This window comes from Tetrao urogallus, assembly GCF_951394365.1.
Source record: "Tetrao urogallus genome assembly, chromosome: 4".
NCBI classification, from domain to species: domain Eukaryota; kingdom Metazoa; phylum Chordata; class Aves; order Galliformes; family Phasianidae; genus Tetrao; species Tetrao urogallus.
In genome coordinates this window covers 10,003,190-10,027,445 of record NC_136817.1, presented here as the reverse complement: position 1 = coordinate 10,027,445, position 24,256 = coordinate 10,003,190, and the positions used below count along the sequence as shown (strand labels likewise).

The 24,256-nt window shown below is 41.1% G+C and overlaps 1 protein-coding gene across 1 annotated transcript in view; it reads left to right on the top strand.

Annotated features, from left to right (window-relative positions):
* Positions 1-2,808: 2,808 nt before the first annotated feature.
* The window catches only part of MGAT4D (MGAT4 family member D), a gene marked incomplete at both ends in the record, with an annotated part of 35,685 nt that continues 14,237 nt past the window's right edge, over positions 2,809-24,256 (top strand). Inside the window, 4 exons of the mRNA XM_079534062.1 lie at positions 2,809-2,899; positions 12,182-12,343; positions 15,092-15,226; positions 21,767-21,900. Coding sequence (XP_079390188.1) covers positions 2,809-2,899; positions 12,182-12,343; positions 15,092-15,226; positions 21,767-21,900 — 522 coding nt within the window. The remainder of the gene's footprint in view (positions 2,900-12,181; positions 12,344-15,091; positions 15,227-21,766; positions 21,901-24,256) is intronic.

The following is a 24,256-nucleotide window of genomic DNA, read 5'->3' as shown; positions in this document are numbered from 1 at the left end:
CTGCCGACACAAATGCTTCTGGTTCAGTCTGCATCATCAGTTACGTTAGGACATTCAACAACGTAAAAGGTAGCTTAAGAAAACAGTCCTGATTTCTTCTTTTTGTGTTCAGTCGGTGCCTTCTGCTACCACCTTCAGAGAGACTTGGGCTTCAGGAAGGATAATGACCTACTGTTCACCTTTTAAAACTACATTTCTTAAATGACAGCAGGGCAAATACTTTAGCCAGCAGTATCAGCTGGATCTCTATATTCAGAAAGTGTTCCATGGCAGTGACTGTTACCTATTGTTACGGGTAGTTATTCTTTGTTTGTGTACCCTTGGAGATGAAGGACGGCAGCAACGTGCAAGCAGAATAATCCTGTTAGTTGTTTCACCTGTGAGCCCGTGTTTTGTCAAATATTTATTTTAATCTTTCTTATCTCTATTCTTGCTTTCGCAGAGATATGTGAAAATAGTACTGAAAATGCAACTTATAAGAAGAGACGTTCAGTTAAAGCACATGAGGACGAGCCTAGAAACCCCTTCTGGCAGGTAAACCATCTCAGTGGAAGCAGCCTGCTGAACTGCTAGCTCAGTAGAGGCGGTAGGGTTACCCTGTGCTAATATGTTCTACTTATCTGCTCTTACCAGTTGGGTGGTGGTTGTTTTTTTTTAAATTATCAGTATGCCAAAAATGCTGCTCAGAGGTAAGAAAAGGAAAATAAAAATGCACATTTTACACTGGCCTCAAGTAGTTCTCGAACACCTGCAGTGTATAAAGAGAGCACTGGGAGGAAGATGTTAGGAAAACATGAAGCAAGTAGGAGAGGCCAGTTGCAAGCAGGTCCTGAGGCAGTGGAAGTATTTTATGTTTCCACTGATGAGGTATTTGGGTTTATTACTTTTTTATAGAAGCAGTTAATGTAGTACCTCATCTACAGTTAATACACCAGTCTTGGTCAGCATAGAGTGTATGATCATTACAAGTCAGCATGGCTAAATATCTGTTCTAGAGTTGTCCTTATAAATAACAGCTAATGCATTCAAATGTTCTCTGAACAATATGCAGGCTGATCAGTAGCTATGTGATGGTGATACTTTTCTAACTGGCTCTGAAAAGAAACTAAAATATATGTTAGATGTCTGCTATTCTTGCCTTCAGTATCCCTCCATGATATGCATGTTCACCTTGGCTTGGTAATGTAAGCACAGCAGGCGGCCAGCTAATAGGCATTCAATTCATTGTGTATGACATAGTTAATGTTTATCTGTTTCTCATAGGACTACACATCTATTTTACTAATAACATGTCAAAAACTGCACTGATCTTCCATTCAAAAGAGTGTGCTGAGCTTCTCATGTGTTAACTTGGAGAGAAGTGGCAGTGAGGAGGCAACAGAGCCTAAGAGTGCTGAGTTGTAGTCACACCGGTTAATAACAAGAATTGCTGACACTTAAAGCAATTGTAATTTCAGGAAGATTTCTCAGTACAAATATCAAAGCAAGATACAGTGAAGGAACAGAAGGATAACAGGTGGAAGAGGGCAGTGTAGTGACTGAGTACAGATCAGGAAGAGTAAGTCTAGCTTCAGGTTTCCAGGTGATTCACAGAGCCATGCTCAGAGCTGAAGTTCTCTACACAGATACAGGCTACCTAATGGTCCCCTGTGCTATTAATGAATAATAAGATTTGTAACTCAAAGTATCTATTAAATGGAGAAGTAAACCTGTCCATAGAAATGTTCTAAGACAGGAAGGCTGCCGTAACCTAACAAAAAATGACTGATTTGCATGGGAGGTAGGCCTGTGAACAGCTGTTGAGCGTGTCATAGTGAAAGCCAAAAACTGCTCACGGATAGGTGTGAAAATGACTTTTTTTTTCTCATAAGACCTAGTGGCTCCGTTAAAACCATGTCCGCAGGGAGGATCTGGGAGGCCCTGTGAGCAGGATTGCCCTTCCTTTATGTTATGGGAAATGTGTTCTGCTGCCAATTGCTCAGAATGGTAGATTGGCTTGGGTTGGAAAGCTCCATCTGGTTCTATTCCCCTGCCGTAGGCAGGAGCACTTCCCACTAGAGCGGGTTGCTCACAGCCCCATCCAGCTGCCCTTGGAAGCTTCCAAGGTAGGAGCATCCAAAACCTCACTGGCAACCTGTTCCAGCGTCTCTCCACTCTCACAGAAAAGAACTTCCCAATATCTAGTCTGAATCTACTGATTGAGTTCAGACCTCAGCTGAAAGTGCATCCTTCACCAAAGTCAGAATCTTCTTTGGTATCCAGTGCGTCCACACAGCGACACGATGAATTCCAGCCACTACATACGGGTCTGCTGGTTTGCTTACGGAGTGCCAAGGACGTGCAGGGGAAGAAAAAGGTGTGTGTCTCCTAATGGCTGCCAATGGTTTACCTGTGTGCTTTAGATGTCATCCAGTTACAGTTTACCTCACTTTTGCAACGAGGTGGTAACTGGAAGGCTTTGTTTCCTCAACTGACCGTGTACGTTGCAGCTGGACCTCTTGGTACGATCGTACAAGGAACGTGCCACCTGCACCGTTGGTTCTAAACGCCTACAGACAAAGCGGCGTCGTAACCACCGGCAACGTAACCACGTCGATGCCGGGATTCGAGCTGACAGCCGACCCGTGCCGCAGCCGGGGCTGAGAAGTAGCGGCGGGGCCGTTAGCGCCCGGGCCGGGCGGGTGCCTCGCTGCCTGAGGGGAGTGGGGGGAACCGGGGGCGGGCGGCTCGGAGCGGACACGCCCGTCGGGCGAAGCCGGGCGGCCGGCGGGTAGCCGGGCACAGGAGGCGGGAGCGCCCCGCCGGGAGATGCGGCTGAGGAGCGGCCGGCTGCTGGCTGCGCTGTGCCTGGGCGCCGCCTTCCCGCTGCTGTGGTACGCGGCGCTGCAGGGGAGCCGAGGTGAGAGCCGCCGTCGGGTGGAATAGGAAAGCCGATGCTGTTTGCCGCTGATAAACTGGAAATCTCTCCCTGATGCCCTCGGGGCCGGTAGATGGCTTGTTATGGGATAGTTCGTTTGGGATGGGGAGAAAGAGTAAATCTTGAAGAGCTGTACGTTTTCAAAGTGGGCTGGATTTACGGGTGCAGAAGATTTAAAGTAAGCCAATTATTAATTAATTACACAGAAAACTCTTGTCCTCTGCTCCGTTTTGCTTATATTGATCGTTTTTGTGAGCAATAGAAGTGGACTTGCAACGCAACGCTGAATATTGCTGAGCAGTGCTGATCTTCCTGCCTGTGTCACTTCATGTCAACCTTACGGCACTTGACACTTGAAGTGGCAATTGTGCTAACAGTGGGGTAAGAGAAAGCACAAATAGACATCTCTTAAGAAACTAAGATCCAAGAGATGATAGAGTGCTTGTCCTAAGCTAACATCCCTGTCACTGTTCTGTTGTGGCATGTTTTGTGACACCTTTGCTAAAATGCCGTTTTTATTCAGCTTCCTTTGTGCCCCTTCTGTGCTGGTGTGCTGTGGGTTGCTAGGTTCGTACCTTTTTATGGGTGTGTTTATTGTTCCTTTTATTATCTGTATATTGGTCTCCGCAGATGGCTCCTTCTCCATAGCCAACTCCTCTCAGATAATATAACTTTGCTAGTTATTTTAACACCGGTGTTGTTAACAAGCTTTTAATTGCTCTGAATGTTAATACAATGCTCAGAAGCATTCTCTCTTGAACTTGAAACATCTCACAGATGTGCAAAAAGTTAATAATCTTATCTAAAGGAACATATGGTAAGTTAGTTTGTGCTGGTAATTTCACTGGAAAGATGCCATTCGTGCTCCTGAGCATTGCTAGAAGATAGCAGTCTCCCATGTATGCCACCTGGAACCCCACAAACCACCAAGTGTTGTTCCTTTTTTTCTTTTTTTCTTTTTTTTTTTTTCCCAATACGAGAAAGATTGGGAGCAAACCAAACACTGCCTCACTGTCAAAGCAGAGGACCTGCCTAAGCATGGGCTTGAAATGAATGCTTCTTCCCGCAGCGAGCATTTACCTCTGCTCCCCCCATTTTACTTCTTGAGGTACACCCAGAGCACTGCAGGAGTTCTGCTTTGCTCTGGTCTCAAAGGTGATTTGTTTGTTTCCTAATGCCCTTTTCACTCACCTCACCTGTTACTGAGAGGTCAGGTGCTGTCCGATTGCTTGTCACAGCTCCCATTTCTTTCACCAGTTTGTCAAATGTGTTTCTTTAGCTTTTTTTTTTTTTTTTTTTTTTTTTTTTTTTCCAACCTCCACTTGCTTTTTTTTGCTTATCTGATGTGCCTGTTAAACCATTTAGGCTGTTCTTGGTCTTTGAAGGGTGTGTATCACTGAAGTATGCCCTTTGCTTTCTGGTCATCCATGGTTTCTTGAGTTGTGGTGTTACAACTCTGAGGTTGTAAATGAGCTTTCTGGTTTGTTGTCTAACAAGGCATCGCTGCTCAAAAATAGTGATCCTATGTACTCTGATAATACAAGTGATATCTAATAGCCTTGTATACTGTTGTGCACTTTGTAGCATTCCAACCCTTCGGTATCAGATAGAAGTGTGAATCAGACTCTGTGCTGATTTCAGTGCAGCTCAGAAGTAGAGACCTTAAAATGCCCCGTACTAACGTGCTAGTTACCTAGGGAGATTCTGATTGAAAGGGTGAGGTGTAATGCGACTACAGGTAACACAGACTGGCATTGCAGGGACAATGTTCATCATCAGTTCCACCCTTAGAAATGAACATTTAGGATCTGACAGAGTCACTAAGCTTCAGTGGACTTTGATTCTTGCCTCTAATATTATAAACATTTTAACTATACTTGAAAAGTTTTCTCATTCAGTTTTCCCTTACTTTATAAACAGGTACAAGCAGAGGTTTCGGCTTCAGCAGGCTGACTGCTTCTTGTGGCAGGAAAATGATAAAAGTCATTACAAAGACATTTGGTAATGGCCACATCTGCAGCAAATCATGTTACAGTTTGTCTGTCCAAACTTGTATGGTGATTCTTTTAGCATTCTCTAGAGTGCTCGCAGATGTGGGCTGCTATTACCAACCAGCCTTGTTGACTGGTGGAGCAATACCTGTCCCACATCCTGCGTGGTTTGGATCTGTGTTTTTTGGTCCCTCCCAAGGCCCTAAGCAAGACCTGTGTGAAGCAAGCAGTTTGCATCTGAGGGTAAGGAGGGCTGTGACCAGGATGATGCAGATGTTTCTGCTGTTACACAACCTAGTTACAACCTGCTTATTAATTCACCTGGCCAGAATTATGTTCCTTCATATAAAGACTCGTGAAAATTTATAGTTATGGAAAATAGTATGTGTGTTAATAACAATGTATGTAGTGATTTTCTTGTACAGTTTCAGTTAGGGTCTTGCATAGAATACCACAGGTGCATCAAAGTAGAAGAGTAAGCCTAAGAAGGTCACGGATTTTTTTTGAAAGCCAAGAGTACATTATAAATTCATTATGAACTCACAGGAAGTTTGTTCTCTGAAAAGACTATTTCCAAATTAGAAATAACCTCAGTGATGTGACAAGTAACAAGGGGTTTACAGAAGTCATGGCAGTGGGGTGAAGAGAATCATCTCAAGTGGCAGTGCTTCTTAAAGGCACTTGTGAAAATAACAGCATTAGATCAGTTTGAATTGATTTAAAGTGTATTGCTACCCTCTTCACCTAAATTTGTGGGATAATTAATCCAAGTACATTAATATTTGCCTGGAAGTTAGGAGAAGGTGATGCTAAGATATGATATCACATATAAGCATATTAATATATGTGCAAGCATGTTAATATATGTGTGTTGAGATAAACTTTGTAAAACCTGGATTTCCATAGTTATTCCTTTGAGATAAGGGAGAGAAAAGAAGGAACTGTTCACACTTAAGCACATTCACAGAAGTATGCTTAGGGTTTTCCAGAGTTTAATATATTAAATGTTTCAGTATTTCACAAAGCTCAACTTGAGAGAGAAGAGGTGCAAAGGGTTAAAAAGATGTTTCTGCTGAATGTCACTTGTTTGCAGCTGAAGTAATGTAATGCACACGCTAGTACAAACAGCAGATTACACGTTTCTTCTTTTTATTTCCAATAACCTTTTTTACCTGATGTGACACGTGGCTTCTGCAGCCCGGCCCCTGCAGTGCACCCAAGCAGAGCTCCCCATCTGATTCTGTGGATTGTGATGGAGCTCGCTGCAGGTTTCCTGTCCAGACCTAACTGGCATGCTCTGGCTTAAAGCTTCAATTAAGCAGTGGCAAAATGACGTTTACTGAATGTTTATGGAGACCAAACACTGAGGCTGCGTTGCAAAATAGTGTTTTCGTAGCTGAGAATTGGCTCTGTCAAATAGTGTTGCTGTGTTCCTCGTATCTGTTGTAGTTTCTGTGGAAATGAAGAGGAGGTGTTACTTTCAGAGTTACCTATGTGTAGAGAAGTTATTGCACACACAGGTTTGCTCAGCATGCAGTCAGCATGTGACTGAAATGCACAGTGTAGTAAGGAAAGGTGCTCTTCCAGTCCCTGGACTGCTTACTCAGTTTCTCTGTGTGTTTCTCCATTGAAGTGTTTAAAATAAAATAAAAACAAAGAGAAACCGTAAGTGGAACTTGAGGCTCAGTATTACTGATCACATGTTTATTCCAAAATTTGTATCCGAGACTTACTGAAGTTGTATAGAGTTCAACTGACTTCGAAATGTGTGATTCACTGAGTTAATAGTCTGCTGCTTTTTGCTATTAATTTAGGTGAAATAGTGGCTGCCTTGTCCTTAAAAGTAGAGGAAGGAGTACAGTCATATCTTCTGTAAAGGTTCAAGTACAAAATTAAACCAGTTACTGTTATTATTTGTAGAGGAAGGTGTAAGGAAGATGACTGACTACTTCTCGTTTGCTGTGTGTGTATCATCACAACGTGTACTTAAGTGTAAACATGTGACATTCATGCTTTCTTCATGTTCCACACTCAATCTTGAGGAACAGTTTTATCCCAAAATAATTTAGTTAGTTGGTATGCATTTAATGAAGTGAGTATAAATGGGTGATTGTTGCTGCATCAGGCAAACCAGTACAAATATTTAAAATAGTAACCAGAATGAAGCAGTAACCACTTTAATTATCCAAAGTAATGAGTGCTGCTTATTTATTTGATAAAGCCCATATTCAAATCAGAATTTTCCACTGCTATTAAGAACCTTTATTATGTTGCTGACCTCACTATATTAAAACCATACAAATTATGTGCAAACACCACGTTGTATCCATTTGATTTATGTTTCTACTTATTTCAACACTCTTGCTTTCCTACACAGAAATGTTTTGATTATTTTAAAATTCCTTCTTTTATGCAAAAAAAACCCTCAGATCTGAAGTGAACACTGTTTACTAATGTCTTAGAAAGTATTATCAATACCCATGTTTTCTTTGAAATGTTTGCTTTTCTATTTTCAGTTAGATACAGTACGTAAATGAGCTTAGTAAAATGTGTTCCCTGCCAAAAACAGCAGCAAGTCTTTACTCATTTGATTTTTAAAATTCAGTAATTAACCTTGATCTGCCTATTACTTTTTCAAGTTTCTTTTGTCTTGTTTGTTCATTTTAGTATTGTAAAATGGTTTTGATGCTCTTCCTAGATCCTCTATGGAGGAATCCTAACTTCTCGCACAAAACTGCTGGCACTCTGCTTTTACCTGCTGTCGCTGTGCTAATAAAATGTTCCTCCACTGTCCTGAAGCTCCCAATGTGGATATAGTCAAAGACAAGTGGATGCACTGGGACAGCACGCTGCTTCCCAGTTACTTTGCTCAGCTGGGTTTCTGTACAGCGAGCAGTAGAACCTGGTGAGAGAACCCTCGGGGTGTGTTAAGCCACATGGTTTGGCCTGCTAAAGTCACAGGTGTGACATTACTGCATTACAGCTGGACGAAGGTTTCTGTCAGCCAACTGGGATGTGTCTGCATTTTCTCCTTTTACTTCCTGGACCCTGCCATACTGATAACCTCTACAGTGTAGTTGCTATTAGCACATAGATGACTGGAAACACCAGTCAATCAGCTTTCCCTTTTCAGCTGCTTAAAATAAACCACCATGAGCACTGATTGACTTCAGAAGCTCCTGAAGATCTAAGATGTACGTTAAGATGTGCTGTGTCCCGTGTCTAAAGCTAAACGTGTGAAGCTACCCCAGTTCTGTTCAAGGTTAAAGATAAGGGATGAACGTACCCAGCACAGGTGAAAATACCTTTGATACCATGGCAGACTTCCGTGCTTATCTCTAGCCTACAATAACCGTGTTGTAGTGCTATTAAAAAGATATTTAAATCTCATGCACAAATTCAGGGAGGTGTCCTTACCTGGAAGGCCGCTTATGTGCCCTTGGACTTTAGCACATTATTGAATCGAGTGTTTGTACTAGAACTGACTGTTCAAAGCTAAGACAGAGGCATTGTTTGCAGGATTTGTCTTCCTAATTTTAGGAAAACAAAACTGAGCTTGTTACACGCTTTGCAAGATTCAGAAATCTTGGTATTCTGTTCTAGTTTAGATCAGTTACAGGAAGACAATAAACCGCCACAGTTATTAGTGCCATGCATGCCTCAGTGGTTTAATGTGCCTCATTACCCTGAGCAGGGAGCAGTGATTCCAAGTGAAGCTAATGGCAAGATCTTTTGCAGTTCGTGCGTATATTTAGTTCTCTTCAAAGAAGGCAGTCTCCAGAAGAAAGTGTGTGTGTATGGCAAAGAGTGTAGCTTGTAATTAAAAATAAGAAGAGTAACTGCTAGGATATGGGGGTGTTTTCTTCCACCGTCTCTGGCACTCCTGATTTTCCTTTAACTCCTTTTTTTTTTTTTTCTTGAGTAGGAAGGAATGTTGATTAGTTATTCTTCCAGAGCTCTTATATATTCCAAGAAATCTATTGTTAGTAATGGAAGCATTTATGATGATAGGAAGTTATGTGTGGATGGAGGTGAGATAAATAATTATTAGACTTTCAGTGTGAGTACGTTTAAAGATTAGCACTGTTTCTATATAATTTTGGTTGCCAGTGCAGAAAGTTATATTTATGTAAGTACTGGGGGATAACACAAGACTGTAGTTAAGCCAATTCGAGCATTACCTTCTTAGATCTGCTGCACTCATAAATGTACAGTATGACAATGACAGTATGGTAAACAGAAGAAATACTGTAGTAGAGTTGAAGATGTATTTAAAAGATTTGAATGCTGTCTCTGAATCTGGCTGATTTTTTTTTTTCCTTTTTTTTTTCCCCTGGTTTTTAGTCAATGTAACTTCACTGGAATTTCCTAGTGGGATTTCTTCAACACATCAAAGTTTTTGCCAGTTCCTCAAGGAGAGAGGAAACATTTATATTTATTTGTTTATTTTGTAGTTTTGCTGTAGGTCCTCTTAGAAGAATCATAGGATCACTTGAGTTGGAAGAGACCCTTTAAGGTCATTTAGTCCAACTCCCCCGCAATGAGCAGGGACACCTAGCTCAGTCAAATTGCTCAGAGCTCCATCCAGCCTGACCTTGAAAATCTCCACGGACGGGGTTTCCACCTCCTGTCTGGGCAGTCTGTGCCAGTGCCTCACCACCCTTATCATAAAAACAAAAAAAATCATAAAAGATTTCTTGCTACTTTGTCTTTTTCACCCCACAGTCCCAACCAGTTGGAGATAGAAGCCTTCAGGGAGGAGGTCCTGCTATGCAAGACTATTGCTGGGGACAGACGTAGCGCTTCGTGATATATCTGAAGCTTCCTCCTCCTGGCCCTTCTTGCCTTGCCTGAGTTATATTCATGGAAATGCTCCGTGGTTGTTTCCAACCAAGCTACTGGAAGACACTGTTTTGGTTCTATGTGGATATTTAGAAGACTAGAGCAATGCTTGTCACGTGCATGCTAGAATTCATTTCAACTTAATGACCTTTTAGTACTTAGAGTATTTTAGCTTCCCAGTATTTCTGATTTTATCTTCATAGTTTGCTAAACTTATATCAATAATAAATTTTGATTATGACAGTGTCTTCTTACACAGCAAAGTACAGAAAGTTCAGTGCTGCTTTCCAAACTTTTTTTCCCCCCAAAACATAACTAATACATTGTACTACTTATTTATAAATAGTCTAATGGCATGTTATTATCATGTTCCAATTTGTGTACAATTACATACTCATTAAGGATGAGCAAATACTACATTCCTTTTGTCAAACCTATGTTTCCCCACTGTCGAAATTGAGTAAGTAGGTCAAGACTCTTGTATTGGCTGAACTGAACGGAGACTTCAGTTCTGAAAGACCCAGATGTGGTTTCCCTCTTCTGGCCTGAAGAAATAGATAAGGGCATTTACAAGTGCTGACTTCTGTGGCTGTACTTGGTGATAACTGAGTATTGACATTTTATTTGCCAGAGATGTAGGATTTTTTGATCAGTCCAGCTCTGAGTAAGCAAATAAAAATACCATGAATTGGTGCTGGCTAAAATGTCATCCTGGCAGTGACACTGGTGGTTTTAGTCACACTGACAGTAGATAGCCAAAATAATATTAACGAGAGAGACTGCAATGTTTTTATTCACCTGCATTTTCCACACTGACTTTTCCTCTAATGTAGTTGTACTGAAGGAATTTTATTTTATGCTATTACCACTTAGGAAATGCCAATGGGATGACACTTTCTAGAGTTTAATTGTGAAGCACCATCACTGGAAGAGGATTAATTCCCTCTGTCAAAAGCACTGAGTTACATCTTGGGATAACGTCTATTTATCTTAAGATTGTGAGCTTTTTCTCTGTTGCTTGCATCTTCCCAGAAGGCACATAGAAGTTGGTCTGAAGGTTAAACCTCCACTGTTTTCTTGGCACTCGATGCTATCTAGCTTCTACAGAGGCAATAGCAATTTAAAGAAAGCTGCTCCTCAGTTACTGTGTGCTTAATTTACACTCCTGAATTCGTCTTCAAATTTTCAGCTGAGTCTTCACCATGTTTACATGTATTAATACTCTGTTTGGAATCTCTTGCTCTAAAACACTATGATCATGTGTCTTTCGGTCACCTAAATCATTTTCTAACTCCTGTTTCCACTTTATTCCTCTTCATTCTGAAGCAGAAAGCAAAAGGTTGGATTATGGCAGTGGAAACACAATTGCAAAAGAAAAGCATAAAAGAAGATAATGTATTTCTATATAGCATTTGATGAGATGTGTGCCAATAATTAGGTGTGTCAATAATTTAGCTGCTTGGGATTCTGGCTCTGTAGCCTGGTGCCTCATGACCCAGGCAAAAAAAAAAAAAAAAAAAAGCAGCAGTACAGAACAATTTTAATGAATCCCCTCCTTTGTTTTTCAAAGCTTTTTTTTTTTTTTTTTTTTTTTTTTTCCCTTACTAAAACTTTTTAAAAATCCACTATTTACCTCATGTTCAAGGCCAGGTGGGATGGGGCCCTGGGTAGCCTGGTCTGGTATTAAATGCGGAGGTTGGTGGCCCTGGGTGTGGCAGGGGGTTGGAGATTCATGATCCTTGAGGTCCATTCCAACTTTGGCCATTCTGTGATTCTGTGAAATTCGGTGCTTCCTCTAATGCATTCCATTAGCAAAAAAAAAAATTTTTAAGTAGTTGACCTTGGAAATTTGTTTCTGGGAGGAGGGACGATCTCTTCATATTATGTTGCATTGATTTGATGAACAGTAAAATATTTGTTGGTTATTACTGTGATGTTTGATTTGTATGGTAGCTTCCCTGAGGAAACAACGTAGTTTTGAACAGCAGTGTTCTGGAATCCTGCCTGTTCTCTTGATGTTATTATTCATGGAGTTGTCGTGAGATCCAGTTCTCCAGTATTTCCTACAAAGGAATGTTATGTAATTACAGTCTTCAGTGTGACAAGGAATCATCTGCATGCATCACTTAATGGAAAATGTTGGGTTTACTGGGTAGCATCTTCCTTTGTAACTCAGAGTCTTTACTGACTTTTTCCTTATTAGTGGCATTATTCTCTAATTTGTGGCTTCAGTTCCAAGCCTTTACCCAGCTGTGCTCCTTAGATTCTACTTCTGAATTTTCTTCCAGGCTTCTATGAGTACACTTTGAGCAGCATCTTTGTTTCTATACCCCTCATCATGTCTTCTTCTGGACTGTCTCCTGTTCTTAAGTTTTTGCTTTATACTATAATATTAACTCAGCTCTGCAAATACACTATGTTCTGTTTGCAGGAAATGACCTAGACATGTACCAACACCAGTTCCTGGAACTTCGTCAAAGACTATTGTATGCTGAAAAAGAAAATAAGAAAAGATCACGTGAGCTGAGCAGTGCCCTCAATGAAATAAAACATATAGTTGCAAAAAGAATTAACTCGACGACCAATCATACAGGTTTGTATGTGTAAAAAAAACTGTATTGTATGTTAAAAATCAGATATTTTGTGTGCTTGTGTATCTTTAAAACTGGCATGAGAAGAAAAATCATCGATCAGTGGTATCAGCAGAGAAAAGTAGCTAACAAAAAGAAAAGCTGTGGTGAAGCAACCTGTAGCCTATCTTTAAATAGCATCTAACAAGTAGAGCATTTAAACAAATAAGGAACTAAGTAACTAAACAAGGGAGGAAAAAAAAGGAAACTGACTGCAGTGATGTAATGGGAAAGCACAAGTCAAACCTGTAATATTGTTATCTAGCTTTTTACAGTGTATGAACTCTTGCTGCCAACTACAGAGCACTGAATAAGCTGGTTTTCTTCCAGCTTTTATTATGTAACTACACTCTGATAGTACTGGGACTGTGTCTAACCTGGAAAGCAGGTACACCTCCTCCCTCATGTGTTCCACCATCCTTGGAAGTGAAGTCAGTTTTAGAAAAGAAAGGAAAACCTTTGAGGAGGCGATGCTGTACATTGATGTTTTCTTGCTTTTCTTTTTGAAGAGCAACACCAAAATGAAATTAAGTTGACTCTAGTTACCTGGCTTCTTCCCATTGTTTAATTAAACATATTAGATCATTGTCTTACAGGCTATTGTACATCACCATCTGCAAACTGGTAGTTACATACAACAATCAGACAAATCAGTTCTCTTCCCTAAAAGAAATGCTGTAGGATCTGCTTTCCTCCCTGTTCAGGGGTAGAAAAGCTACATCCCTGGGGAGAGAAGGAAAATCACAAAGGGAGTCTCTGCCCTGGAAGCATTCCACAGTACGCTTTGGCTTGAAAAAGAGTGTGAGTGCTGCTGTAAACTATTTCTTTAAGATCCTTGTTTGTATTCAGTACAACAGATGGGTATCTGATTAGAATAGAGAATTATCCAGGACTGGTACAGGAAAAAAGAACAAAATGCATTCCTGGTTTGTGGAGTCAGCTTGATTTTTGTTGTTGTTGCTTTTTTTTTATCTTGTTATTCCCTGTCTCTTTTTGGTTGTTTTTTCAATATTAATGTAGAGGGACTGTTCAGATGCATCTAAGCAAATGCTTTACTGTGGGTAAGCCATCAGAATGTCAGACTAGAAATTGCCTTGTCAGCCACTAACAGTACAGCATACTGCATACAAAAACCTACTGCCTAATGCACACAGCAGCAGCAGAGGGAAATGCAAGTCCCTCTTCCGTTTGTTCTTTATTCCTGTTGAATACAGGCAAGTGTTAAAGTTGTCCATTCATAGTATTCAAAGCAGCAATTTCTTGAAATTGCCAAATGTTCTTAATTTTTACTTTTTTGCTGATATTTTAGTTCATTTCTTTCTTTCATTGCACACAATCCAACTGAAGTCCCCTGTGCAGCCCTTGATAGATACTAATTCCTAATAGAAATGGAAAGTCCTATGAAGTTGCAAAGGTATTTACACGGCGACAAAAAGAAGTTGATATGCCACAAAATTCTGGTATGTTTAATGCGAAGCAAGGTGAAGGACTTGTGGGTCTCTTTTTCATACCCAAATACTTGGAGGTAGATATTTCTGTTTGTGTGGTTGTTTGTGGGGTGTTCTGTTGTTGTTGTTTGCTTATTTTGCTTTTGTTGTTGGATTTTGTTTTGTTTAATTAAACAGTAAGACAGGGAATCCCTGCTGATTTCCTACCTTTACGTGGGACTATCTTCTGAATATTGAAATACTTCAAACATTCGGCCCTTTGGGAAGTCTTCACTGAGCAAAGATGAATGAGTAAAGCAGGTTATGGTGATTTGTAGGGCTTGTATTAAGTAATTTTGAACACCGGTAAATTTGAGGCCTTACATTAGGTGCATTTCTTTCATAACTTTCTAAGTCAATAAGCTTTCTGTTGCCCTGCTGCAGACTCTATAGGTTTTCAGTTCTTCTGCAGCTTGGAAGGGTGCTAATGTCATGTTGTTTACAAAAAGTAGTGAAGGTGTTGCTCTGATACTGTGAAGCACATGAGCACCAGCCACTCTGCAAAACTGCTGAAGTATCTTGAGGAGGCAGCCTCTGAAAGTAAGACCTACCATCTATAAATTCATAGGAGGGGCTTTCTTTCACTTTTCTTTCAACGATGAAATGTAGTCTTTGTTTCAGTCCATTCAAATACCTCTTTTTTTAATTTTTTTAATTGCATCATACATATCCTGTCAGCTCCTGTGGATATCTTACAGTCAGCATAGTTTTCTTCTGTCAGCTTATAAGTACATCCGCAATGATTTTAGAATTCAGTTGTTCACTCTTTATTCAATTTATTTTAAAGACTGTTTACCACCACTGGATCACTCAGGAATGCACGTATGAAGGAAAAGAAGCCAGGAAATGAATGGTATCTGTGGGGAGGGTTGTGCTGTGCTGTTCTCCACTGGTGTGCCACAGGAGGGGCTCATGGTGACTGCAGTGCGTGAGTGCTGATGCATGCTACTGCACACTCATCTGTGGGATCTTGGCACGTCCATTTCTGAGATAGATCACAGAAACTGGAAAAGTTCCATGAGTCTAAAACAGGACTCGACTACCAGGCAGGGCAATTATTAATCATTGTGCAGTGTGTTACAAATAATCGTTTTTGACAAATGATTCTGATGGAATAAACTCGTGTGTGGTAATCAGCTAAAATAACAGCTAGTTCAGATAGGTGAAATAATAGCTGCCAGTTTTATTTTTTATATTTACCTGTGGATTTGTTGTTTCTTTAAGATGGTATGAAAGTATTAAATGACACCAGAAAACTCCCTGTGCATCTTACAAACCTGTACTACTACCTACCTCACCTCCAAGAATATGAAGATGCCATTTTTCCAAATGTTGTTATTGGACAACAGAGAACTGGAGGTAAGAAATAAAGTTCAGTTTGTGTTTTATACTTAGATTCTATTCATAGTTTGTACTAAATTCTAGCTATGACACATGCTCAAAGTTGGGAGGGATTTTTCTCTGAAGATCTTATAAACTTGCCAAACTGAATAAATGGAAATGGCAAAAGGACTTCTGTCACTCCCATCCTAATTTCAAGTCCTTACTCCAAAGTACTCTGGTAAGCTTTTTAAAATGTCGACAAAAGTAATCATAATTGATAAACAATATTCTTTCATGTTTAGTCACATTTTCATATAGCTGAGAAGCATTGCTGGACATTTTTTTTCCCCGCATGTATGGGGCTGCATCATGGCCTGAACCTCTGATTGATCACCTGAGGCGAGCACTGAGTCAGCCATGGGAGCACAGGTGAAGGCAATTCACCTGTGCTGCAGGAAGGGGTGGAGCCTGGCTGCACCCCTCCTAGGCCCATTTAAGAGCTGACTGTCAGTGGGGAAGGATCTCTTCTGGAGAGCCGCTCCATTGGAGTTTATTACGCAAGCTCAGGATAGGGTGAGTGTTTGGTTTTTTTTTCCTTACTCTGTTTTCATAATTACATCAGACAAATTCCTGGATATACTATATCATCTGTGTTTTCATTGATTGTACAATTGGCGAGCCAGGCAGGCCAAATATATTCTTTTTCATGGCTTTTTTGTGGAACATCTATAAATGGGTCAAGGGGGAGAACATCATTCCTCTAGATAAAATAATCCTTGCACAGATCCTAGGCTTTCTGGCATCTTCTTGTTACCAGTTAGCAACCACAGTTGAGAAATGGGGTCCCCTGTGTACTTTAGGGAATATTTCCCCATTCCGCTTGGCAGAATACTTTAAAGGGTAAGATAGAGATATCCTAACCACAAAAGAATGGCAGTTAGCTGCATCCACAGTGGCATGGCCACTGTTAAATGCCTTAAATCAAGCTGAGATAATATCAGACACCTTAGAAAGTGAAAATCAGCTATTAAAAGCTCGTACCGAGAAATTGGAACAGGAACTTAATGTATTAACAGGATAAAAAACAATTTTACAGTCCCTAGGTCAGGTCTGCAGTCTTTCAGTAGATAGTAACCACACCTCTGAAGTAATGGACTTGGTTGAACAGGAAAACAAAAGCTCTAAGTCAGATCTAGAGGTTCCACTTAGGGTTGATTCCTTGGATCTCTGTCCTATTATAACCCAAAAGACAAAAAAAGTGCAAGAGAGACCAGCAGGGATGCCGCCTGACCAATGGCCCCCTGCCGAAACGCATTTACATGCAACGGCTAGGCCATATGCACCGACAGAACTGATGGATATGGTACAGCCATTTTGACGGAGGCCAAGAGAGAGTGTACCTGCATGGTTGCTTAGGTTATGGGATTCAGGAGCAGAAAGCGTCATGGTTAATGGACCAGAAATATGAAAGCTGGCCACCATAACGGTACACGCTGCTGTCAGGCAGAGACTATACGCTGCTGTCCAGTTTAGCAATGAGAATCATTCAATAATAGACTGGTTAATAGCAGCATGCCGCATGGTTTGGCCAAACAAAACAGATATTCTATTAAACACAGGATTATGGTCCTCCGTGGAGGATCTTCAAAATTATATTCATGATTAGGCATGAGAGAAGCTATATACGAGGACTCATTTGATAGCCCAGATATGGTGAAGTTTTCAGCAGGCATGTGAGATTTAATTTTACAGCAGGCTCCTTCTGACCTTTATGGGACCTTAGTCTCTGTATTAAACTGTCTGGTGACCTCAGAAGCTGTGGTTCAACAGGTTGCCCAGTTAGCTGATCTGGGGGAGACAGAGCGTTTACGCACTCGGCGCAATATCCCAGTAGTGGAAGAAGCAGAAGTGCTTCCAGTAGTTAAAACCAAGAGGCCACCCATGCAGAGCTTTCAGTTGGGGCCTGTAAGGGTCTTGTGAAAACAAATGTTTAACAACCTTATTTGGGCTGGTGTCCAATTTGCGAAGATCGACTGCCAGCCCAATAACATCCTCCTTCAGCTGTGGAGACAGCTGAAGGATAATCAGAGATGCCAAAACTACCCAAAGAAACCGAGGGTGAGAGTTATAGGAACTGTGCCAAGAACAAGGTGGAATTTAGAGGATTTCATTATTCCCAATAGAAAAAAGAGGTCCCCTCAGGTGCTTCAGGCTACAATGCCTGAGGCACCCGAAGCAGAAGACTTGACTTTGGCCCAGTTCATGGTGTGACGAGGGATATTAGTCCCCTTAGTGCCTCCAGACGGGACCAGAGGCCCTGTGTAGAGTTAATGATATTCTGGTCCCAGAAAAATGTCCGTAGAGTTATGGCACTTGTTGATACTGGAGCAGAAACATCAATTATTTACGGAGAACCAAACAAATTTCATGGAGACAGAGTGACCATTGGTGGTTTTGGGGGACAAACTATTCCTGTCACCCAAACATGGCTAAAATTGGGAGTTGAGTGTCTCCCACCCCAGGAGTTTAAGGTATCTATTGCCCCAGTTCAGGAATACATCTTGGGCATAGATATTCTATACGGTTTGGCTCTCTAGACAACCATGGGAGAGTTCAAACTTCAACAAGCGCTGGCTTACTAACGTCAGACAGTGTAGGCTCCTGGGTGGGCAGGATGAGATATCAGAAACAGTGCAGGAATTAGAAAAAGTGGGCATTATAAGACCTACTCACAGCCCATAGAATTCCCCCATACGGCCAGTGCAGAAGTCGGATGGCACGTGGTGAATGATGGTAGGTTACAGAGAATTAAATAAGGTCACGCCGCCTATTCATGCAGCCGTACCCAATATTGCCTCCCTAATGTACACATTGAGAAGGGAGGTAAAAGCCTACTATTGTGTTCTAGATTTAGCAAATGCATTCTTCAATATCCGAATTGCTGAAGAATCACAAGATCAGTTTGCGTTTACGTGGGGAGGCAGGCAGTGGACCTTTCAGGTCCTGCCACAGGGGTACGTGCATTCACCAACATATTGTTGTAATCTAGTGGCGCGTGACCTGGCTGATTGGAAAAAACCTGATAATGTTAACTTATATCATTATATTGATGATCTCGTGCTGACATCCGACTCACTGGAGGCAATAGGACAGGCAGCGGAGTCGTTAATCACCTATTTACAACAGAAGGGATGGGCTATAAATCCCCAAAAGGTGCAACGTCCGGGCCTATCTGTAAAATTCCTGGGGGTCGTTTGGTCAGGAAAGACCTAAGTACTACCCAGTGCTGTTATAGATAAGGTTCACGCGTTCCCAGTCCTTACAACATTGAAGCAGCTGCAAGAGTTTCTAGGTATATTGGGTTATTGACGTTCCTTTATACCCCACCTAGCGCAGCTGCTAAGGCCACTATATAGGCTCACGAAAAAGGGGCACCTATTGGACTGGGGGAAAACAGAACAAGACACTTTCCAACAGGTGAAACTGGCAGTTAAACAAGCCCAGGCATTGGGTATATTCGATCCTACCCTCCCAGCTGAGTTGGACGTTCAGGTTACTCAAGACAGCTTCGGTTGGGGCCTGTGGCAACGCCAGAGTTCTGTTCAGACCCCATTGGTTTCTGGTCTCAGGTTTGGCACGGAGCAGAAGGAAGATGCAGTGTGATTGAAAAACAGTTATTGGCTGCGTATTCAGCATTACAGGCAGTAGAGCCAATAACTCAAATGGCTGAAGTTATAGTCAAGATCACTGTACCGATTCAGGGATGGGTGAAAGATCTGACCCACCTTCCTAAGACAGGGGTGGCTCAAGCACAAACAGTGGCATGATGGGTCACCTACCTCAGCCAAAGGAGCAGTCTGTCTTCATCACCCTTGAAAGAAGAACTCCAGAAGATCCTAGGCCCATTAACGTATCACAGTGATACACCAAAAGAAATACTGGTCGCTCCACCAGAGAAGAGTCCCATTCAGGAGGGAAAGCATCCTATCCCTGAAGATGCCTGGTACACAGATGGGTCCAGCAAGGGCAACCCGAGCAAGGGGAGAGCAATAACGTACCATCCCTCTACTGAGACAATCTGGTTTGATGAGGGGAGATGGTCAGAGCAGCCAATGGGCAGAACTGCGAGTCGTGTAGATGGCTATAACCAAGGAACCTGGTGATGGTATCCTGAATGTCTGCACAGATAGTTGGGCTTTGTACTGGGGGCTCACTCTTTGGATTGCACAGAGGGCTATCCAGGAGTGGACTATTCATGCGTGGCTGATCTGGGGCAAGGACATGTGGTTAGACATATGGAATACGGTCAAACACAGGACTGTACATGTCTACCATGTTTCTGCTCATCAGCCCCTACAGTCACCGGGAAATGATGAAGCCAACATGCTGGCCCGAGTTCGATGGATTGAGAATTCACCATCTGAGAACATCGCCCGCTGGTTACATCAGAAGCTACGGCATGCTGGACAAAAGACAGTGTGGGCAGCTACTAAAGCGTGGGGGCTGCCCATACAGCTACCTGACATCGTCCAGGCATGCCAGGACTGTGGCCCTTGCTCCAAGATAGGACCAAGAGCGTTGCCTGAAACAGCAGCCCTTCTTGCTAGAGGACACAATCCTCTCCAGCGATGGCAGGTCGATTACATCGGGCCCCTTCCTTGCTTCGAGGGGGCGAGATGTGCCCTGACCTGCGTTGTCACTGCAAGTGGGCTACTGTAGGCCTATCCAGTACCGAAAGCAAACCAGGCATATACCATCAAGGTACTCACTAAACTGATGTCTGCCTACGGGACACCTCAAGTCATCGGGAGTGACCAAGGGACTCATTTTATTGATGCGACGATACGGCTCTGGGCAGAAGAAAATAACAATGAAGGGCGATTCCAACTGCTGTATAATCCAACGGGGGCAGGCCTCATCGAATGTAATAATGGTATTCTTAAGGCTGCCCTGAAGACAGACTCCCAGTCCCTGCAGGGGTGGACAAAAAGACTGTATGAAACCCTGTGGGACCTGAATGAAAGACCCTGAGACAGCAGACCCAGTGCCCTCAGAATGCTGTAGACAACATGGAGACAACAATTCAGTCTGTTTAATCCATCTGAGCAATCCACTGATGACTGCACAAATTGTGATGAGTTGCAGTGAACTGTAATACAAATTTCTAAGTTGCGTCTTCTAACAGTTAAGCTGTAAGTAAAAAGGGTAGTCAAAGGCAGAAAGCAAGCAATGAATTAACAAACTATTTTACTATTTTGTATTTTTGATTTTGATTTTTCTGTGGGGCAGATTTAATGCGAAGAAACTTTGGCAGCACTTCCAACTTGATTCAGAAATGACTTGGCAGGGCCCATTGACAATGGATAACTTTCTACAGTCTTCTCACTAGAAGGTGTAGTTGGAGCAGCATGGTTTAGTACTGTGGTTCTTACTGGAGTGCTGACAGATCTGTGTGAGTCTGCAGGCCAGAAGTACTCAGCTGTAAGCTGTGAAAAAATGCTCTACTTTGAATTTTTAGTTCTTTGTAAGTGAAAATCACAATAGCAAGACTGCAGTCAGGTCTTGCTGTTGTGTGCATGTTGACCTTCATAGTGTAAGAACAAAGAAAAGCCTGGTGTTTAGCTAGATGTGTGCTGGGAAGGAACATGGAACATCTGTGTTTTTAAGTTGATGCTGGCCCTGATGATGAAGTCTGGAGCAGGTCACTAATAGAACCTATTCCTTTCTTTCAGAACCCTTAACTTCCATACCAACCTCCTGTGTTTGTGGGGGTTTTTTTTTGTCTTTTTTTTTTTTTTTTTTTTTTTTTTTTTTTTTTTTTTTTTGTGAAAAGGAATTTTCTGCAACGACTAAGAATTCCCTAGGTTTATTGAGCTGTATTAGGCCACTGAACTCACTAATACCCTCACCAATAAGAAAAGGAGAAGTCCTTCTTACAGTCTAGTGTTATAACACTGTTCCACTACAAGGTCAGTCTTTGTCAGAGTCAATTTAAGTTCCTTTCTTCTTAATAATGATTATGCATACATTTCTTTGTTCTCCTCGCTACATTAAAGCTATTAATTAGTAACAGTTAAACTACTCAAGATTTTTTTAATGTGGATTTCTTTTTGAGATAGCCACCTTCGTGACCTGTGAGAACTTTCTCACTGAAGCAGTGTAGTTTTAATTCTTGTTACTCAGATCTCAAACTCCATACCAAAAATTGGTATTTATTTTTCAGTACCCACTTCTGAAACTCAGTAGCAGATAAAGGTGTTTGCCAGAAATAGCTTTGTATTACCAAATATTTATTATCTATGTAGCAGCAACTGGTGCTTATAACACAGGCATAGGTATCTCTAACCTAAGCATACGTGGATATATTTCTTCCTGGTAGCAAGACAAATGCTGTCATATTCCTATAGCAGTACTGAATCTCACCACATAAACCAATCAATGAATGTTCACAGTAGTGATTATCTTCTAACATTATAGTTCCAGTCAGATGACCCAAAGTTATCTAAACCAGAATTAAAATAGAATTTACAGTCACTTGACATAAGATGTCTTGACTATTCATTTCTGTCTTTGCAGTCTCACTGGTGATGGGTGTTCCTACTGTGAAAAGGGAAAAACAGAGTTACCTGATGAGCACGCTTCGTTCCCTATTGCATGGACTTTCTGAAAAGCAGAAGAATGACTGTGTAATCATCATCTTTGTAGCAGAGGTAAGTTTGTGAGAAGCTTCAGGGTGCTAATAGAAAGACAACATGGAAATTGTTGTGTTAGTATGGAAGTGTAGAAGGTATTGCTAAGTAGTGCCTTCAGCTTTGTGAAGGATTTCTTCAGTGCTGGATGAGGCAGTCTTCATATGTGGATAATACTGTAACTCAGATGTCTGAAGGGGGAAAAATGCTCATATTACATTTATAAACGCAGCTGATGCAATCAAGTTTGGTATAAAAATCATACAAACTTATTATTTTATCTGAAAATCGTAGGCTACTGAAAGTATGAAAAACAAGTTCTTCACAGGATGATTCCAGGAAGATAGTACATTTATTCTGTGTAACAAAAAATACAGCTTATTTATCTTCTGTTTTGACATCATATGTATATTTATATCTTAGCATATACCTTAGCACGTTGGAGACTTTTTTTGTTAAAAAAAAAAGTTGTTTTAAATTGTTTAGAAACAAGAATAATCCAGATTTGGAGAAGTGAACAGTTCTCAAGGTAAAGTACTAGTGGCGAGTGATTTGCTTTTTCATTTCAATTTGTCTTGAGCAAAGAGGAAGGAAATACAGAAGAGATCTGTTGACGTTTGCCAGCAGGTGAAAGGCTGCAGTTACTCGAAAGTTATTCTTAATAGTTCTTTGTCCTTCCATAGAAGACATTGCATTTCTCAAATGAACTGAATGTATTCATAATGAACATCTTCTCAGTGAATACATGTGGATACTCATTAAGAGTTAAAGTTTATTTTTCAGTTGAGTAACAATTTACAATAGCTTTTGCAACTGTAATACTGTCAACAGAAATTGCCCTGCAGTCTACGCTTTAGATAAATCTTAACTGCCATTTAGATAAACCTTCTATTACAGTCCTTCAGAGAGTTACTTGTTTTTTTTTTTTTTAAGAGTTAACTTCTGAAATTATACAGTTTCTCTCTGTGGACAGTTGTAAAAGTACATTTTTTTTAACAAACTGTAGCTTAGGTTTTACTAACAGTCCAGTTCAGCTTATTGAAGATGAAACTGCTGCTGCAAGAGTCAGTGTCTCCCCTTTCTCTCATCCCCAAAGTCAGGTTCATGTAACTTTCATTTTTCAGCCAGGCAGTAGATCTCAGTAGGTGAACTGTACTGATATGAGAGGTGATAAGAACATGTACTTACAGGAGAAGGGCAGGTGTGTTCATTGATCATGAATGCACACCTTCCTTATTCCCACAAAGCTTCCAAAGATCAAGGTGAATGTTTACACTCCTGGATTAACTCAGAGTAATTTACTGCCTACAAGTGCTGGTGTGTGTTTTTTTTTTTTTCTTATCACATTTTTTTCCCACTTACTACAGTTTTGTTGTATAGCCGGTAATGATCATTTCTGTATTACAGAAAAAAAGTTATCTTAACTGCTAAGACAGATATTGTATGGCTTTGGGAACACATTCATTAAATTCGGCACTGCGTAATGTACGTTGGTCACTCCAAAAGTAATGCCTCCTATTTATTTCCATGGAAACTTCAACAGATACAAAGAATTCAATACCACTATTTGATGGAGAAAACTCTCAGCTACAAAACCCTGATTTTCAGCACGGAACCCACCATTAGCTATGCATTCTCATAAAATCTGCACCAGTGGAGGCAACCCGCTGTCACTACTGCTGAGAACGCACCACCCACCACCATCTACTGTTTGGTTTCCATAAACGTTCAGCAGGCACGGATGCATGTGCAGTTTTTTCCTTACGGGGGAGTTGGGTAGCATCCTTTTGGTTCGTACGTCCTTCTGTATCAGACACCGTTTTGTTAGAGCGCCTCTCTACTGCCATCTGTTGCACAGCAACAACATGTAATGGCTCTACTGCCGTACCACCAACATCTGTCTTTGATGCCATGGGCCAACATAATAAAATGGGAGGCACTACTTTTGGAGCAGCCTCATATTTAACAGATGTGTTTTCCATACCAGAACTGTTAATTTCATGAAATAGGAGCACCAGAACGAGCATATCCTCAAAGTTTTCAGACTAAGAGCCATAAGTTTGTTATACTGAGAAGAAACTAAATAAACATTTGAAGCGTTGTTAGCTTTATAAAATCTTACTTAGGCAACTTTTCTCAACAGGCACAGGCCTTTTTTATGATATTTGGATGATTGATCCCAAATAATTCCTTTTAGTGACAGTTACACAGCTGTGCTTTTCTGGTGTGAGTGAAAGCTGTAGAGCAGTTTCTGCAGAAAATAGCTTGGCTGTTTGCAGAAGTAATGAACAAACAAAATGTCATACTGCCCTGTAGTGGAAATAAAACTGTAACACATTGCTCTCGTATCTAAAGAAATACATTAGAGAATAGAAAT